This window comes from Gobius niger (genome assembly GCF_951799975.1).
Source record: "Gobius niger genome assembly, chromosome: 1".
Taxonomy (NCBI): domain Eukaryota; kingdom Metazoa; phylum Chordata; class Actinopteri; order Gobiiformes; family Gobiidae; genus Gobius; species Gobius niger.
The window spans coordinates 38,749,262-38,769,680 of record NC_136852.1 but is presented as its reverse complement, the minus strand read 5'-3'; the positions used below and the strand labels follow the sequence as shown (position 1 = coordinate 38,769,680).

Here is a 20,419-nt window from a genome sequence, read left to right as displayed (position 1 = left end):
CTTCTCGTGGAAACACAAGGTTACAGAGTGACTGTTTTCCGGGGATTCATAGAACTGTAGTTACGTACGTAACTCTCATTCAGTTTCATCCCTCCTGACCGCCAGAGGCGGTGTTTAAGCACTGAATGACTAGTACCAGCTATGTCATGAGGATTCCTGGAGAATCACGAGAAAACCTGCAGAATCCAATGAGACGCATCCATGTTACCGTGAGCTTGCAACGCCTGCGGAGCCTGGTGTCCAGGTAAAAACCAAGCCACCACTGCAGCAGACGCAGCGACAGCAAGCCCAAGGGCCATTGACAGACGTCAGTTTCCCTCACAACCACAGGACGGTGATGTAACTGGAGGATGTCATCCACCCTGCAAACAGATGGACGAGCCCTCATGGAAGTCGTGTCCTTTTGGACCATTCCGAGAAAGGTCATCGTCTGAGATGGAGACAGACAACTCTTCTCCAAGTTAACTTTGAAGGCGACCTGTATCCTGAATTGCAACCAACTGAGAAGCCAATCGTCGAACTATGGCAGAATCTTCACTCTGCAGCCACGCACCGAGTAAACACCCTTGGGGAAAAGGAAAGGCCATACAGTAGCACCCGGAATTGCTAATGGTGACCCTGATAGGCAAACTTGAGAAAGCGACTGTGCTCTGCCACAAAAGGCACATGTAAGTACACATCTGTCAGGTCTATCGACGTGAACCACTCTCCCCTTGTAACAGCCTGAAGAACCTCTGCCATGGTAAGCATGTGAAAGAGCGAGACCTTCAGATACCAGTTAAGTCCTCTCAGATCTAATATGGGACAAAACCCGCCTGTTTTCTTTGGTACGAGAAATTATGTTGAATTGTAGCCTCTGGTTTGAGGCAGAGGATCTAATGCCTTGATTGTCCCCTTGGACAGGAGGGTGGAAAGATCCTGGTCCAGGTCCTTGAGCTTTCACCTGATCGCTGATTACAGTCACCTTGACCCGGTGTGAAAAGTATGGGGGGGAAGGGGCCAGAGTCTGACGCCCTGCTGACACCTGAAAGCTGTGGTCTAGTCTGTCGTGCTTGAATGGTCCGCTCCTCTTGGGCAGCCGAACCAAACATCCCCCCTCAGCTCCACGAGAACACTGTGGAGGGTCCTCAGTCAACATAGACGGAGCCAGCCAAACCTGTCAACGAATCTCAACGAGGCAAAACATTACCCGCCCAAGCTGGTCATCAGCGCAAAAGCCTGCAGCGCTGCATCATTAAAACCAACGGCAGCCGCTACACCACCCTCAAACATGAGGTGCGCAAGGGAATTGCCAAGATGTCAGCATGTGCCCCTGCACTGTAAGGTTTACAGAGGAGATGATCAGTAACACGACACTTAATCTGTGGGCACTGAATATCACAGCGCAGTTTCATCTGATAAAATCAAATCAGATTCACTTTATTTATCCGTTAGGAACTTCATTTGCAGAAGAAGTGCCAGTACAGGCCCGATAATAACAGTACATCCACAGACATACATGATGACACAATGAGTGAAGCCACAGCAGGTTCAACCTCTGGCATACGATCCAAGCCTGGCTTGACAGACTCATGCATAGCTGCTAACACCTAACCATCTGTGGAGAGGTGTGAAAAGACACCTGGGTCTCACCAACATGCATGTAACTCCCTCAGGTTTTTCTCTGATGGAGGGACAGCAAAAGGAGAAGGAGCCCTTCCATGACTGAAGAAGGCACTCCCAAGGGGCACTCTCTTCCGGTTGTGTAACATCCAACCGCAGCAGCCTCAAAGCCATACACATGATCTTCTGCATAGAGCTGTCTATTCTCTGATTTGAAGAGAATGAGCCAGCCTCAGATGACTGTGCCTCCTCCTCATCCACAAAGTGAGAGGCTGAGGCAGCCAGAGACAAAACATCCTCAACATCCCCCTCCCTGTTCAAAGCAGGGATGGGTGGGGAACAAAACCCAGCTGCAGACACAGGAGGATCCAATTGATGTTAATTAAATAAAGATTTCAAGACAGCTGCTCAACTCTTGTGGAAAGGCCTTGATCAGAGTGACTGTGGAACCTCCTTCCCAGAAGGAGGAAGGTACTGCACATGCACAAAGGGAACATTCAGTGCTTAAAGCACAGCATCTGGCCGTCAGGAGGGATGAAATAGAACTGCTTGACTTGACTTATAAGTTTGATGAATAAACAACAGCGGTTATGATAACCTGTTCCTCTGGCTATGTCTGTCCTGCAGGAGGCGCTGCTGAGCGGGGTGCGCGGCATAAACGGAGGTCTGCTGCACCATGCCCTGTTGGAGCCTGTGGCCTCAGCCCCAAATCCAGCTCTGGCCCGGATCATGTCGCGAGTGCTGGGTCTGAGCGAGCCACGGGACAAAGAGGAGGGCCGCAGGGAGCTGCAGGAGGCACAGGTACAATCAGGCTAACCACTCTGCCAATCAGCCACAGGAACACATGACAACCACTACAAAATACAAAAGGAGAGAAAAATGTAGAAAGTGGAAAAAAATAATAATAAGTATTTTCCTCCCCCTACATGTTCCAACAATGTCCTAATGTAACCAATGTAGAATGAGCCCAGACCTGTTCACCACAACTGCCTTTAAAATCCTGCACTGTCACTCAAAAAGGTGTTAATTCGGGTCCGAAGTGCCTTCATGCACGAGCTTAATATAGAAGCTGCAGTTACACGTATGACCTGAGGTGGCAGTAGTGAGTATAAAATGGCTAAACACACACAAAAAATTGAAAATTGACAAACAGAGTGGAAAACAGTTAGTAAAATGAGGAAAAAACACAACAAATAAAAAAGAAACAAAATAATGTTGTAATTATGTTTGTAATCATACGGAACTAAAAATCAAGAAAAAAGTCACACAATTTGACATTTGACTCACATAAAAAACAAAAAAAAACAAAAAAACAGCAACAAACAAATGTTGAATCCTGAAGGGACACTGACTGTACTGCACTCCATTTGAAAGATGAAGATAACTCTTTCTGCTTTGCATTTATATTAAGGCTCCAAAGTCAGAAGTCCATTTGTCAATGTATGTGGTTGTCCTCAGACTGCGCTGCTGACTGGCCCCACGCTGCAGTCCCTCACCTGCACAGACAACGGTGCCGCTCTCGCTCAGCTCCTATTGGCTCCGGAGACGCGGGGGGCGGGGCTTCAGGCGTACCAAGGCTCACTGTGCGACAAGGTCTCAGGTCAAAGTTCAGAGAGGTTCGAACAGCTGAGCGACGAACTTCGCGATCAAATCGACTACGACAAGGTCAACGCAAAGGTACATCCCCACACCTTACAGTCTGTGACTCCATCTGCAGACCCCACACTTTACAGTCTGTGACTCCATCTGCAGACCCCGCACTTTACAGTCTGCGACTCCATCTGCAGAGCCCACACTTTACAGTCTGCGACTCCATCTGCAGACCCCACACTTTACAGTCTGTGACTCCATCTGCAGACCCCACACTTTACAGTCTGTGACTCCATCTGCAGACCCCACACTTTACAGTCTGCGACTCCATCTGCAGACCCCACACTTTACAGTCTGTGACTCCATCTGCAGACCCCACACTTTACAGTCTGTGACTCCATCTGCAGACCCCACACTTTACAGTCTGCGACTCCATCTGCAGACCCCACACTTTACAGTCTGTGACTCCATCTGCAGACCCCACACTTTACAGTCTGCAACGCCATCTGCAGACGCCGCACTTTACAGTCTGCGACGCCATCTGCAGACCCCGCACTTTACAGTTTGCGACGCCATCTGCAGACCCCACACTTTACAGTCTGTGACACCATCTGCAGACCCCACACTTTAAAGTCTGCGACGCCATCTGCAGACCCCACACTTTACAGTCTGCGACGCCATCTGCAGACCCCGCACTTTACAGTCTGCGACGCCATCTGCAGACCCCACACTTTAAAGTCTGCGACGCCATCTGCAGACCCCACACTTTACAGTCTGTGACACCATCTGCAGACCCCACACTTTAAAGTCTGCGACGCCATCTGCAGACCCCACACTTTACAGTCTGCGACGCCATCTGCAGACCCCGCACTTTACAGTCTGCGACGCCATCTGCAGACCCCACACTTTAAAGTCTGCGACGCCATCTGCAGACGCCACACTTTACAGTCTGCGACTCCATCTGCAGACCCCACACTTTACAGTCTGCGACGCCATCTGCAGACCCCACACTTTACAGTCTGCGACGCCATCTGCAGACCCCACACTTTAAAGTCTGCAACGCCATCTGCAGACGCCACACTTTACAGTCTGCGACGCCATCTGCAGACCCCACACTTTACAGTCTGCGACGCCATCTGCAGACCCCACACTTTACAGTCTGCGACGCCATCTGCAGACCCCACACTTACAGTCTGCGACGCCATCTGCAGACGCCACACTTTACAGTCTGCGACGCCATCTGCAGAACCCACACTTTACAGTCTGCGACGCCATCTGCAGACCCCACACTTTACAGTCTGTGACGCCATCTGCAGACCCCACACTTTACAGTCTGCGACGCCATCTGCAGACCCCACACTTTACAGTCTGCGACGCCATCTGCAGACCCCACACTTTACAGTCTGTGACGCCATCTGCAGACCCCACACTTTACAGTCTGCGACGCCATCTGCAGACCCCACACTTTACAGTCTGCGACACCATCTGCAGACCCCACACTTTACAGTCTGCAACGCCATCTGCAGACCCCACACTTTACAGTCTGTGACGCCATCTGCAGACCCCACACTTTACAGTCTGTGACGCCATCTGCAGACCCCACACTTTACAGTCTGCGACACCATCTGCAGACCCCACACTTTACAGTCTGCGACTCCATCTGCAGACCCCACACTCTACAGTCTGTGACGCCATCTGCAGACCCCACACTTTACAGTCTGCGACACCATTTGCAGACCCCACACTTTACAGTCTGCGACACCATCTGCAGACCTCACACTTTACAGTCTGTGACGCCATCTGCAGACCCCACACTTTACAGTCTGCGACGCCATCTGCAGACCCCACACTTTACAGTCTGCGACGCCATCTGCAGACCCCACACTTTACAGTCTGCGACGCCATCTGCAGACCCCACACTTTACAGTCTGCGACGCCATCTGCAGACCCCACACTTTACAGTCTGCGACGCCATCTGCAGACCCCACACTTTACAGTCTGCAACGCCATCTGCAGAGCCCACACTTTACAGTCTGCGACTCCATCTGCAGACCCCACACTCTACAGTCTGTGACGCCATCTGCAGACCCCACACTTTACAGTCTGCGACACCATTTGCAGACCCCACACTTTACAGTCTGCGACACCATCTGCAGACCTCACACTTTACAGTGTGTGACGCCATCTGCAGACCCCACACTTTACAGTCTGCGACACCATCTGCAGACCCCACACTCTACAGTCTGTGACGCCATCTGCAGACCCCACACTTTACAGTCTGCGACGCCATCTGCAGACCCCACACTTTACAGTCTGCGACGCCATCTGCAGACACCACACTTTACAGTCTGGGATTTTTTAATACCTACTAACTGCCAGTTTTATTGAGCTTTGAGCCCAGTCCGTCATACGTAGCATGGCTGCTCTAAAACTAAAAAAAATCCTTGGTCGTGCGCATCCGGGAGAAGTGCTCTCCCATCCGCATCTCTCTCCTATCACTACTATGACTACTATGACTTCCATCACTACTATGATTTCTATCACTACTATGATTTCTATCACTACTATGACTACTATCACTACTATGACTACTATGACTTCTATCACTACTATGACTTCTATCACTACTATGACTTCTATCACTACTATGATTTCTATCACTACTATGACTTCTCTCACTACTATGACTTCTATCACTACTCTGACTTCTCTCACTCCTATGACTACTATCACTACTATGACTTCTATCACTACTATGACTTCTATCACTACTATGACTTCTCTCACTACTATGACTTCTATCACTACTCTGACTTCTCTCACTCCTATGACTACTATCACTACTATGACTTCTATCACTACTATGACTTCTATCACTACTATGATTTCCATGACTACTATGACTACTATCACTACAATGACTACTATCACTACTATGACTACTATGACTTCTATCACTACTATGACTTCTCTCACTACTATGACTTCTATCACTACTATGACTTCTATCACTACTATGACTTCTCTCACTACTCTGACTTCTCTCACTACTATGACTTCTCTCACTACTATGACTTCTATCACTACTCTGACTTCTCTCACTACTATGACTTCTATCACTACTATGACTTCTATCACTACTATGACTTCTATCACTACTATGACTTCTCTCACTACTATGACTTCTATCACTACTATCACTACTATGACTACTATGACTGCTATCACTACTATGACTTCTATCACTACTATGACTACTATCACTACTATGACTTCTATCACTACTATGACTTCTCTCACTACTATGACTTCTATCACTACTATCACTACTATGACTACTATGACTGCTATCACTACTATGACTTCTATCACTACTATGACTACTATCACTACTATGACTTCTATCACTACTATGACTTCTCTCACTACTATGACTTCTATCACTACTATGACTTCTATCACTACTATGACTTCTATCACTACTATGACTTCTCTCACTACTATGACTTCTCTCACTACTATGACTTCTATCATTACTATCACTACTATGACTTCTATCACTACTATGACTTCTCTCACTACTATGACTTCTATCACTACTATGACTTCTATCACTACTGACTTCTCTCACTACTATGACTTCTATCACTACTATGACTACTATCACTACTATGACTTCTATCACTACTATGACTTCTATCACTACTATGATTTCTATCTCTACTATGACTTCTATCACTACTATGATTTTTATCACTACTGACTTCTCTCACTACTATGACTTCTATCACTACTGACTTCTCTCACTACTATGACTTCTCTCACTACTATGACTTCTCTCACTACTATGACTTCTCTCACTACTATGACTTCTCTCACTAGTATGACTACTGCCACTACTATGACTTTTATCACTACTATGACTTCTATCACTACTATGACTTCTATCACTACTATGACTACTATCACTACTATGACTACTATCACTACTATGACTTCTATCACTACTATGACTTCTGTCACTACTATTACTTCTATCACTACTGGTGTGTCTCAGACTGGTCTCAGCCCTGGACTGAGCCACTGCTCCAGTGAAAAGACTGAACTCCGTCCTCAGTTATTCAAATTCTGAATGGTTGTCATGGAAACAGTGTTTACATGAGCCAATGGATGCAAATGTCTGCCTCCGTGTTTTTCACTGTTAAACCTGTTCCAGCCTATGTGATCACAGTCTGTCAAGATAAATGAGACATTTCCTACATCACCTCAAACCTGCAGGAAACATGGAAGAATCATGTAGATGGGCACCTTCCGACCGGAAAGTTTGGTGTAGGAGAACCTACAGTGGAGATTTATTTGTGAAATTATCATTTCAAGGGCCATTTTCACATTGTGACAAATGTGAAAATGGCCCTTGAAATAATAATTTCACAAATAAATCTATGGAGAAACACTGAATCAGTGTAATAATTAAACATGTTATTGTGAAGATTTTTCTCTTTTGTTACAGGTGAAAGTTTTATGTTTGCCAGCGCCATCTCCCTTTAACCCTTCCCCGTTGCTCTCTGCAGCTGCCCCTGTGGCGCCCCTCTCCGCTGCCCCCCTCTGGGCTCAGGCTGTTACTGCGGGACCTGGCAGATGTGGAGCGCCTCCTACAGGATGTGGACCTGCTGTCAGGACTGGCCCGACTGCTGCCAAAAGGAGGCTGTGCTAAGCGGTGAGAATCTCTACCAGTCTCTGCCAATCTGTACCAGTCTGTGCCAGACGACAAAGAGCTGATTACCACGTTCCTGTTTTCACATCCGTTTGCAGATTGTAGAATGGGGTTCAATCCCAGATTTGCCACTGTTTTAATACTTAAATTTCCATGATTTTTGTTCTCATCAGTTTGAACAAACGCCGTAGAAGCAATGCATTCGTGAGGCATTAAAAAAGCCTCACAGGTAGGGCTGAGTACCGTTAAAAAATACCAGTCTGGTGTTGGGAAAAAGTTTATTGAAAGAATTAAAAGTATTGAAGCCAGCTGACAAAAAAAACCCTTCTCTCTTCAGTTTTTTTTTACCAGACTGATATCATTTAACGATACCCAGCCCTAGTTGTTGCCTGTGTAAATGTCCTAACACGGTCTGATGTGGTGCAGCTCGAGCCAGCGCGCCCCCCCCTCGCCGACCAACTCCTCCTCGCCCCTGAACTCCACCACAGGGGGCGCTAACGGCACTCAGGAGCAGAGCGGCGAGCGGAGTCGAACCGGAAACCCCCACTCCCAGTTCTCCGCCTTCGTCCAGCTGTGGGCGGGGCTTCAGCCCATCCTCTGCGGCAACAACAGGTGAACAATGTCATCAACCCGTTTATCCACACTTTCCTTTTTTCAGCAACGCGTCACAGTGAGGGGCGTGGCCTAGTTGAGCGTTTCCTGGTCAGCATTATCCGTTTTTAAATGTTTATAGGCCGTTGAACCCTTTTGCTCCTCTCCAGGTCTCTTTATTGAGTAGAAAAACATATATGCACTAGCTAGTCTCCACACTTGATATTCTGAGATGAGTTATTACAAAGAAATGTCCACTCTAGTCCCTATATCGTCACTCAGCTGTAGACCCGTACTCAGTAGACCAATGGTTCCCAACCCATTCCAAAATCTATGGCCACTACAAATGTATAAAAGAATGAATGCTAATAATAATTTCGAACAAACTGCAATTGGAGTGTTTGATGCACCCGTACTCCTGTCTTATATTTGATGATTTTTACTCATGACCCTTTGACCAGACAAAGCTCTGAGCCTCTGCAATCCCAGAACCACTGTAATGACTGTATAAAGGAGTGAGCCCGGTGTCCAGAGCACCCGCAGAATGAGCGACTACAACGACAATATGTTCGCTAAACTCAGGAAATATCATTCAAGAGACAGTGGAATATTTATGGATAAATATTAGGGGTTCAGCTCTAACGGTTTGGTTCACGGTGCAGGACTCGCGGTTTGGTGCATCATGGTGCAAGTGCAATCTAAGAAATAATAAGTTGGTTTTGAAATGAAATACCCTAATGATCGTTATTAGAGATTATTTATAATCTTAGAATAAAATTGGCAATGCTTTCAAAGCTGCTTTGTAATAAAATGTACCTCTGGGCTCACAATACGTGAAAGCAAAATAGAAAAAAAAAAAGGTACCGCAGCAAAGTAAAAAAAAAAAAAAAAAAGCAGTGCAGGTCATGTGCTCGTTCAGTGGTAGTTTCATTTTAGTAGTTTAGTTTCACACGGAGGCTAGTTTCATAGCTTCACACGGAGGCTGAAGCACTCGGAGCAGCGCGTTTGATTTGAAGCTCGTGTTTGGCCAGTTGTTGGACAACTTTCTGCGTGTACTTCTTTTCGGAGACAAAGCTTTGGAGACGGAATATGTTCAGGATTGGATCTTACGCATTTGTCTGCGTCTCTGACGTTACGCAGCACTGGATCTATAATGAACCACAGCCTCGGTCACTGCAGGAGAGACTTAAACAAAGACATGTAGATGTCATGTGTTTAGGAGGATGTAACTGTACCGGTGCGGAGCGTCTACAGCTGCAGTAGCGGTGAGTGACGATGACACATCACCCTGTTTGGATGCGCACAGTCAGACCTCGTGCACTCGCGTTGTTGTGACGCCGGGTTGTCCTCGGACAGCCGTACAGCAATGCACCGCGGTCCATATGGACCCGTGACCAATGCCCGCGGGCCGAGGGACGGTCGCATGGGGGCCGCCCGCGGATTTCTGGGAAATAAACATGGCCGCGCCCCTATGGAGCTTAAGCCCCGCCCTACTCGCGATTGTGTTTTATATTACAGATAATTCAGCGTTTGTGAAGGTAGTCCATGTTTCACCTGCAGCGTCTCGACCTCGCGCTTGTTTTGGATTGATTTGTGGTGTTTGAAGCAGATGTTTGTGGTTTCCCGCGGCAGGAGGATCGAGCCCGAGGCGCTGAAGCAGGGGAACATGAGCTCTCTGGGCTTCACCTCCAAAGAGCAGAGGAACCTCGGCCTGCTGGTCCACCTCATGACCACGAACCCAAAGATCCTGTACTCGCCCATCGGCTCGGAGGCTGATAAGGTCATCCAGAAGGTCAGTCTGTTCCCGCCTGTCCTGGAGGTGACCGCTTTGATTTGATCCCCGCTTTTACCTGGCCCCTCCTGTTTTTTTGTTCCTGTTTTTTTTAGGCCAACGAGACTTTCGCGTTCGTGGGGAACCTGACACACTTCACTCGACTCTGGCTCAACGTCTCGGCACAGCTCCGGAACCTTCTGCAGGAGGACGGTCTGCAGAGCCACATGGTCTGGCTTCAGCAGGTACTACCCCTAGGACTGCCTTCATTTAAGGCCAGACTAGGACTGGGCACCGTCACATTTTTACTAATACCAGTACTTTAAAGATGCATTATGCAACTTTTTTTGTGGAAAAAAGTACATATTTGAGCGTATTTGACCTCGTAGTGATCCACTGTGTGAGGGAAAGTAACGGTGTCATGCTGACCACTCAAACAGCTGCTGGGTCTCTACAAGGTCAAGTTGCACTGTGCACCAGAAAAATATTTGTTGTCTAAAACCAAAAAACAGAACAGTAAGGTCTGCAAGCTTACAATGTTGTGTTAGTCTCCAATGTCAAGAAATGTGGGAAAAATGGGGGAAATTGGGAGAAATTGTGGCAAAAATGAATCTGGAATCTGGAAACTTTTGGAGATAAAAATTAGCAAAAATTATACAATTGGGCTGATAATAAGAAAAACGCAGGGACAATGGGGCAAGCATATTGGGCCAAAAAAAAGAAGAAGAAAAATTGGGGGAAAAGTCATTTATTTGAGCTGAAACAACTGTCAAGGCTGGCTCAACTCCTTGAGAAAACGACAGGGAACGAATGGGTGATTTATGCCATTATTTTAATGTTAAGATATACTGGTACAAAAGATATTAAATGTACAAAGTCCGAGGAGGTGCTGCCGCAAGGATGCAGCCTGGTGGAGAGCCGAGCAGCCAGTACAGGTGGAGCTGATGGCCTGTTAAAGGGGCAAGCCCGGCGGCTGGCCAATGCGGGAACACATAGCACGCACACAGGTCCCCCCCCCACCTACCCCAACGGCCCAGGCTGTCACACAACCAACTTACTGCTGGACCAACAACAGCAAAGCTTGGATCCAAACATGTAAGATTTCTTTCGGTTGCTGCTTTTGATACCAGTGGTGCTTAAGCTTTTTATCCGATACCAGACTATGTGTCGTTAAACGGTACACAGCCCTAGGCCAGATGCTGCAGGTGAAAAGATGGATTTTCCCCGCAGTGTTCAATGTTGAGATTTTTAGCTAGTTTTCTCCTTAGCATCTTAGTTTTAATGTCAGAGTAAACAAAAAAGACAAAACCTGCGATCTTTATTTGATGACTACATCAACTACAAGTACATCCCTGGCCGTTTTCTCACGCTTATTCATTCCCAAATACTGACATGTTTGGCATCCATGTGCACTGCAGCGCGAGATGACGCTGCAATCTAAATATGGTCATTTCCTTTGTGGGAGACAGCAGCGGCTAAAGACAGGAGAAATATACACAGGGCGCATGTGCAGACAAAGGGACTAAACTTTAGGGCCGTTTTTATTCCACTCTTTAACTACATCTCCACTTTAGCAGCTCCACACCACACTTTACAGGCTCCTACTCAATGACATTTGGAAGATTTATTTTCAAAATCTAATTCCTGCCTGATTTATTGAGCTTTGAAGCCAAAATACTAAATTGGGACGTGTCTCCAGTCCTTCCATCATGGCTTCTCTTCTGCTGGTTCAGTCCTTTTCGTTCTCCTCTCCAGCTCTCCTCTGAGCTCCGGCAGCACCCGGACCTCCTGGACTCGGACCGGGACCTTCAGGAGGCTCTGACCAGAGGAAACCACTCGGCCCCGGACAGGTCCACGCTCCTGCAGCAGCTGGATGCCATCGACAACGCGGCCTGCCACTGGAACCACCTCATGGACAAGGCAGGGCTTTTGTTCTTCTCCTCAGAAACTGACCTGGGGCTGTGTTTCTTTGATTCAAAAATGCACACGTCACATGACTCAGGCTGAAGAAGGTTTCATGAAACACCATTGTTTCAAAAGTCCTCACCAGTGCTGCAACCCCGACCGAAGTCTGACGGGACCTGTTGGAACCCGGCAGGCTCGGTCGGACTCGGACAAATATTCAATCCAATCCAATCCACTTTATTTATACAGCACATTTTATAAACAAGTGTTTCCAAAGTGCTGCACATAAAATCGGCAATATTGGAATAAAAAGAATAAATAAATATAATAAAATCCAGGGAAACCAAACTATACATTCAGCTAAAACGATAAAATAGTTTAAAACATAAATAAGATGCAATAATAAAAGAAGTTTAATAAAATTGTTAAAACAATAAAAGAAAATAAAAGACACAGAGGACTACACAACTCACGCGGTGTTAAAAGCCCAAGAATAAAAGTGGGTTTTAAGACGAGATTTAAAACACTCCAGGGTGGGGGCCGTTCGGACGTGGGGGGGCAGAGCGTTCCACAGCTTAGAACGCTCTGTCCCCTCTGGCTCGTCTTAGGAACCACGAGCTGGAGCTGGCCCTCGGACCTCAGAGCGCGCGCTGGAGAGTAAATGTGGATGAGGTCTGTGAGGTAGTGAGGGGCCAGTCCATTCAAAGCTCTAAAAACAAACAATAAAACCTTAAAATCAATTCTAAAATGAACAGGAAGCCCGTGCAAAGAAGCAAGAACTGGTGAAATATGTTCATATTTTTTGGTTCCTGTTAAAAGCCGCGGAGTTCTGGACTAACTGCAAGCGGTAAAGAGCATTTTGGCTGATTCCTGTATACAGCGCATTGCAGTCGTCCAGTAAAAAAGGTTTCACTTTGGCTAAAAGACGAAGGTGATAAAAACTCGATTTAACAATGGCGCCGATCCGTTTATTGAGTTTAAAATCACAGTCAACAATGATTCAGATCTTCTGTCCGTGCTCAGGTCGGACTCGAACAGGGGGTATTTTGCGTCCTCTCTTCTCTCTGAGTGCCGCTGCCTGCTTTACGCTCAGTATGCACGTGTTTTGCCTCAAATCGCATGAAGTCTCTCTCAAAACGTAGAACAATCATCAGCAAATAAAAAATTCAAATGCCGTGACATAAAGTTAGCAGCAAGCAGTGTTCTCTGGAGCGCAGGGGGAGAGGGGAAAGACGTGTCCCGGCGAAACATCTGCTTAAAATAAGTTTCAACACCATCGATCAATGATCACCGACACGTATCCGCACCGGTCACGAACAGCGCTGTGGGGAGGATGAGGCAGGTCAGGGACATACTTGGTGTACAATGGGACATGACTAACGGAATTGGCTTGGAGCAGAGCACACGATGCAACACTCTGCAGAGACAGACAGACAGACAGATGCAGGGGCTGGACTGGGACTGAAAACCAGCCCTGGACTCTGGTCAGCCTGGCCCAAATTAGTGTAAATGCGACACTTCCACAAAGACATATGTTAACCTCTTACCCCCCGCCTTAACCGAGAGCATTTTCTCCAGTTCGGCTTTGCCCAAATCTAAAAGCTTCTTGACTGGAGAGCGACACTGTAACGCCTCATTTGAAAGCTAAAATCTAGAAAAAAATCTTTTTTGTGGCTTTTTGGCGTGTTTTTGTCACTTTTTTGTCACTTTTTTGTGTTTTCGTCTCTTGTTTTTCAGGTTTTTTTTCATGTTATTGTTGTTTTTTCATCGCTTTTTTCATTGCTTTGTCGTCACGTTTTCGTCACATTTTGTTGTGTTTTTGTCACTTTTTTGTCACTTTTTTGTTGCTTTTCCAGCACATTTTTGTTTTTGGATGGTTTTCTTTTAAGCTTTTAGATTTGGGTAAAGCTCGGTTTCGCCCGGGGGTAAGGGTAAGGTAAAGTGAGAGGCCAGACCGGTGGCCCTAGAGCCAGTGGCCCTTCTGTGCTCTTCCAGAATGGACATATGGCGGGTGCAGGCCGTGAACACGGATAAAACGGATAAAAGTGGGCAGGTTTTATTTCACCCACAGACGTATCATTAACATGGGCTGAACTGAAACACTGTGGAGGCTGTTGTAATGACACTTTGCCACCAGTGCTGTGGAGAGACTGTTTTGAAGCTCAAGCACAATCTCTTGAACTGTTCCCGTGTTTCATAAAGCCCCACTTTGCCAGTGTCAGTGTCTCCTGTCTTCAGGAGGGGCGTCACTAAACAGGCAATTCCTCATTTCTGAAATACATGTTGCTCATGCACAGCAAGCCTCAAACAAATCACAACTGGAACTTGAGACGGACAAATATTATGGTATGGTATGGTTTTTATTTAGACAGGGACAGTGCACAATTTAACATTGACCAAAGGGAAAGATGCATTGTGCCAGGTTATAGCAAAAATGCTGAATCATATTGGGTCATGCTGTAAGGCCACACCATCTCTGTAGAAGAGCCATAACCTTGATTTCATAATAAATAAATAACAGGCTAATTGCAACACATTCGCTGATACTAACGTGGCTAGTGCTAACGTCCACAGCACTGTCAAATGTGCATTATGTAACTTTTTATGCTAAATAAAAGGTTGATATTAGTGCCCTTTTGACCTTTCCGTGACCTAGCTGCTGTATGGGTGGTTAGCATGGAGCCTTTTCTTAAAAAGGGGGGTATTATGCTTTTTTCAGTCCCATAGCACCAGTCTATATCACACTACAATGATGACCAAACCTTCTGTTGGTCTGTAAATGCAGTAAATTAGAATAACTGCCTTGTATAAAATGTCTCTCTCAAAATGGCTGTAGTGAATGTCTTGAAATAGGCCTCTGTCTCTTTAAGAACCTCTGAGCCTTTCCGACACGCCCCCTCCACACGCTGTCTGTGGCATCAGTGGGGAGGGGGTTCTGCTGAGGAGCAGTGGTTGGTTACTCGGCTGGTGACGAAAGCTCGGAGGCGTCTCCAGGAGGTGGGGGCGTTCCTAGGAGGACTCAGGCAAACCTATCCCTAAAATGGCCGCCATCAGAGTTTTTACAGATTAATCAAAAATACGTGAATGTGCCAAGGCAACACTTCAGCCATGTTTTTAATGAGGGAATGACATAATAACATGATGGAAAGCTTGAAAAAGTCGATTTTGCATAATACCCCCCCTTTAACATCCCGATGGCCTCTCTGACGCCCCAGGATCAATTGTTTTTAGGGTTTCTGGTAGGGTCCTCACTGCTGATGGAACCATCTGCATGGTTACTCATTCAAAAAACCTACTGGGAACCGTAAAAACAATTGCTTCTGGAGCGCTATAGAGGCGTCCATGATGGAAAGTAAAGGCGCCATGTGAAACACCCATACAGCTGGGTCACTGAGAGGTCAAATAGGCGCAAATATTAACAGGGCTTTTAATGACATAAAAAGTGACATAATGCGCCTCGAGTTGAGCTTGATGATCAGGCTGTCGCCGCTGGAGGACTCGCTCTCGCGTACGTCACTGCTTCCAAAGTGCGCGATAATAACTGCTGGTTTCTGTTCAGAGTCAATGGAATTTTTTTAAACTTAGACCTGTCCTACTCGCTCACATTTCAGTTTCAAACAGTCTGTGATGTCCGAGGAATGTTTGTAGAGAGAACTAGAATTGAAATGATTTAGTGGCAACAATCCTTTGGAATGCTTTGTAAATCTCAGGGAGGTGCTCAAGACCCCGCACCCCCTGACCTCTCCGCTCTCTCTGACCTCTTCCTGACCTCTCTCCTGTCCTCAGGTGAGCGTGGACGTGTTTAAAGGCTTCCCGGACGAGGACAGCATCGTGAACTACACCCTGAACCAGGCCTACCACGACAACGTGTCCGTGTTCGCCAGTGAGTCCGTCTGAATACACACAGTCAAATGTTCTACACTGCTGGACTTCAGGAGAGTTTACTCGAGCAGTGTTTGCGTGGAGAACTTTTTACTTTTGCTCCCTTTCTCAAGTCAGTTTGTCCATGTGAAAAGCCTAATAATGAACACTGTTGCAGGTGTGATCTTTCAGACGGACATGAACGGCTCGCTGCCTCCTCACGTCACCTACAAAATCCGGCAGAACTCCAGCTTCACGGAGAAGACCAACGAGATCCGCCGGGCCTACTGGAGGCCGGGCCCCAACACCGGCGGCAAGTTCTACTTCCTGTACGGCTTCGTCTGGATACAAGGTCCGCACCAACTTCCTTTCAATTCGATACTTCACTTTAGATCCCCGAGGGGCGGTTTGTGTGCAGCCAGCAGGAACATACAAGACACAACCATACAGCCAACAGTTAAAGAGGGGGTATTCTGCTTTTTTCAATCACATAGCACCAGTCTATATCACACTACAATGATGACCAAACCTTCTGTTGGTCTGTAAATGCAGTAAATTAGAATAACTGCCTTGTATAAAATGTCTCTCTCAAAATGGCTGTAGTGAATGTCTTGAAATAGGCGTCTGTCTCTTTAAGAACCTCTGAGCCTTTCAGACACGCCCCCTCCACACGCTGTCTGTGGCATCAGTGGGGAGGGGGTTCTGCTGAGGAGCAGTGATTGGTTACTCGGCTGGTGACGAAAGCTCGGAGGCGTCACCAGGAGGTGGGGGCGTTCCTAGGAGGACTCAGGCAAACCTATCCCTAAAATGGCCGCCATCAGAGTTTTTACAGATTACTCAAAAATACGTGAATGTGCCAAGGCAACACTTCAGGCATGTCTTTAATGAGGGAATGACAGAATAACATGATGTAAAGCTTGAAAAAGTCAATTTTGCATAATACCCCCCCTTTAAAAAACACTACTAACAGAGAACAGAAGCAAGACCTCTCCACTGAATCGATTCAGCTGGACATTTTCACACAGAAGTGCCCGACGTTTCGAGAATCCTCCATTTCTCTTCTTCAAAGGGTCAGAGATGTTGAGTCCCATGTGGTAGATTTTAACTTTCTGGAGGGTTTCGACTCTGTGAGTGTTCTCCTGTTTCAGACATGATCGAGAGGGCCATCATCAACACCTTTGTGGGACACGATGTGGTGGAGCCCGGGAACTACGTCCAGATGTTCCCCTACCCCTGCTACACCAGAGACGAGTGAGGACCGCATTTACTCTCTGTTTCTGCCAGTTGCACCTTTGTACACCTTCGAAGTGCAGGGTGTCTTCCATGTTTGCTAAAGCGCCGCCTCCGCTCTGACCCGCTGTGATCGGAGTTGTTTTCATCAACCATGACGATGACGTTATGATTTTGTTGATCCTCGTTTTTCCTGAGAAGAAGGGACCACATACAGTCTGAACAGAGTCAAATTTGCTCTGCACAACATTTACTGTGCATGACTCTCACTGACAGCGATGTCCCTGGGACCAGAGTTAATTTAAGTCATAGTTTGGCTGACTAAAACAAGACTAAAACAAAATAAAAAGTTGCTTATGAGACTAAAACTGTGACTAAAATTCCTCGACTGAAATATGACTAAATAAAAAGGAAAAGAAGAAACGTCCACTGACTGCTGAAAGAACAGGTCTGGAAAAGCTGTGGACTAAATTCATCTTAGATTTAGTCGACTACTATTATATGCAATTTTAGTTGACTAAAACTAAACATGCGTCTAGTAATGTGCAGACAGCCATGTTAATAAACGACCTGGAAGCGATGATGTTGTTAGCGGGTGTTGTCATATTCATCATGATGAATGGTAAATCAGGTGCAACACGGCCACAAAATATCCATGGTTCATTTTAGGTACTCTTCGCAATTTAGTATCGGGCGAAAGCTACCAAAAACAACAGTGACTCTGCCCTGGTTCTGACCTGGCTCTGACCTGGCTCTGCCCTGGCTCTGACCTGGTTCTGACCTTTCTCTGACCTGGTTCTGACCTAGCTCTGACCTGGTTTTGCCCTGGCTCTGCCCTGGCTCTGACCTGGCTCTTACCTGGCTCTGAACTGGCTCTTACCTGGCTCTGCCCTGGCTCTTACCTGGTTCTGACCTGTCTCTGCCCTGGCTCTTACCTGGTTCTGACCTGTCTCTGCCCTGGCTCTTACCTGGTTCTGCCCTGGCTCTTACCTGGTTCTGACCTGGCTCTGCCCTGGCTCTGACCTCTCTCTCGTCTGTGTGCAGCTTCCTGTTCGTGATCGAGCACATGATGCCTCTGTGCATGGTGATCTCCTGGGTTTACTCTGTGGCCATGATGATCCAACACATCGTGGCAGAGAAGGAGCACCGTCTGAAGGAGGTGAGCCGCCTCATCTCGTGTCTCTAAACGCAGGCTGTGGATTAGACTTATGCACCACAGTGCTCCTAAGCTTTTTCCTCCGACGAACCGTACCAGACTAACTTTAAACACACTCATTTCACATGGATTTTACATGAAGAAGAAAACAGCTTGGATTATAGATAAATATAAATAAAATCAAGTAATGTTACGAATGTCACGCCTGACAGAAAGATGCCATTGGTGACGCGTGGTGCCGATGTGTAAACCCAGCATTACTTCCCGTGTGTGTCGTGGTTTGTCTCGCCTCTGCAGGTGATGAAGACAATGGGCCTGAACAACGCCGTGCACTGGGTGGCCTGGTTCATCACGGGCTTCTTGCAGCTGTCCGTGTCCGTGACCGCGCTCACCGTCATCCTGAAGTACGGGCGCGTCCTGCTGCACAGCGACCCCCTCATCATCTGGCTCTTCCTGTCCATCTACGCCACCGCCACCATCATGTTCTGGTACGCGCTGTTGAGGATCTGTATTTGTGACCTTACTTTTTCTCCACTATTTTAAAGATATATATATCAAATACTACATTTCTGTAAAGGCTCCAAAGTCAAAAGTCTGTCTAATATTTTTTCGGATCAACCTATTGATCATTATCTCGTGAAAGGCGCAGAGCGATACGATTCTAATCTAACTTAGAAACACTCTTTGCCTCCAAGGACCTCTGCATGAAGCTCATTTGCAGATAAAGAACGGTTTTCTGAAAATAATCTGATCATTTATTCTTGTTTTGACATTGATAACAGTGAAGTGTTTCCATATTTGACTTTGCTGTTTTTAGCTACTATTCATTATTCCTCCTTTTGGACACACTTTGCAGATGGTAAAGTCTCATATCAATGAAGCTGTGTTAAAGGAATAGGCCACCGTTTTTACATACTGAGATATGCTCTTACCTCACTTTAGTCGAGTTAATATATCCCCGTCTGGTCTTTGTCCGTGCGCTCTGTCAGGCAAACGGAGCACATACGCAGCCTCTCCCACATGTCATATAGCTCCAAAAAAGCTCACGATAGAAGCTACCAAGCTCTTCCACGTGTTCCCTATTTAAATAAAGTTACGTGAAGTGTTTTCATGCGAAGTATATTTACACAGAAATGTAACATGTCGATTTTATAAGCAGATAAAAAGGGGGACTATATTGTGAGGCGTAATGATACAGGAGCACAGCGTCCGTGCAGTAACTCCTAAAGGTTATTGACGGAAGTGAGCGGGGGAAGTCTTTAGGAGTTACGCTGTGCTCCTGTATCATTACGCCTCACAATATAGTCCCCCTTTAGTAGAGTAGCCTTGTTTGGCGCCATAGATCAACATTGTAAATGCAGACCGTGTGCCTGTAGTGTGTCAAAATATACAGACAGCATCTCTGCAATCGCCCATGTATGGTCATGTTAGAAGCAGTCAGAGGGAAAAAATTACTGAACTTTCTCCCATTTTTCCAAAACTACTTTTAAAAATGCTGAAATATGAATATATTTTCCTACTAAATAAAGATGCAGAGACATGGAGGGGAGCAAAGTGGTTCAACAGCCCATAAATAGAGAAGACTCAGCCAGTGCTCACCAGGAAGCTAGCAAAGCTGTTAGCTTCATGCTACGTTAGCTTAAGAGTGCAGTTTTTCGCTACTGAACAATTTGATGAAGAAAAACATCCACATGGACCCGATTTTGGCTTGACTTTATTAGTGTGTGTGTGTATATGTTACGTAAAGTGTGATTCTCATGAGAGGTTTTCTACCCCCTCTGCGAGGCCACACCCCCTTGTATGACGCATTGCCGTCTGTATCTGTAGCAAATTTTCCTCTAGCGTGCTAGCACAGCGCTAGCATTAGTGATCTTCCCTATTCACATCTCAACTCTGATCATTATGAACTCCGGCTGGGACGAGCTTCTAACTATTGGGTTGTGCGGAGGGGTCTGTGAGAGCTAGAAACAAGTCTAGGCAACAGCTGAGGGATTTTATG

The 20,419-nt window shown here is 46.4% G+C and overlaps 1 protein-coding gene across 1 annotated transcript in view; it reads left to right on the top strand.

Annotated features, from left to right (window-relative positions):
- abca2 (ATP-binding cassette, sub-family A (ABC1), member 2) overlaps window positions 1-20,419 on the top strand; it is an 83,058-nt gene that overhangs the window by 23,282 nt on the left and 39,357 nt on the right. Inside the window, exons 6-17 of the mRNA XM_079566644.1 lie at window positions 2,230-2,403; window positions 3,061-3,279; window positions 7,764-7,909; window positions 8,333-8,518; window positions 10,130-10,289; window positions 10,385-10,513; window positions 12,024-12,188; window positions 15,960-16,056; window positions 16,213-16,386; window positions 17,183-17,285; window positions 18,309-18,423; window positions 18,718-18,908. Coding sequence (XP_079422770.1) covers window positions 2,230-2,403; window positions 3,061-3,279; window positions 7,764-7,909; window positions 8,333-8,518; window positions 10,130-10,289; window positions 10,385-10,513; window positions 12,024-12,188; window positions 15,960-16,056; window positions 16,213-16,386; window positions 17,183-17,285; window positions 18,309-18,423; window positions 18,718-18,908 — 1,859 coding nt within the window. The remainder of the gene's footprint in view (window positions 1-2,229; window positions 2,404-3,060; window positions 3,280-7,763; window positions 7,910-8,332; window positions 8,519-10,129; window positions 10,290-10,384; window positions 10,514-12,023; window positions 12,189-15,959; window positions 16,057-16,212; window positions 16,387-17,182; window positions 17,286-18,308; window positions 18,424-18,717; window positions 18,909-20,419) is intronic.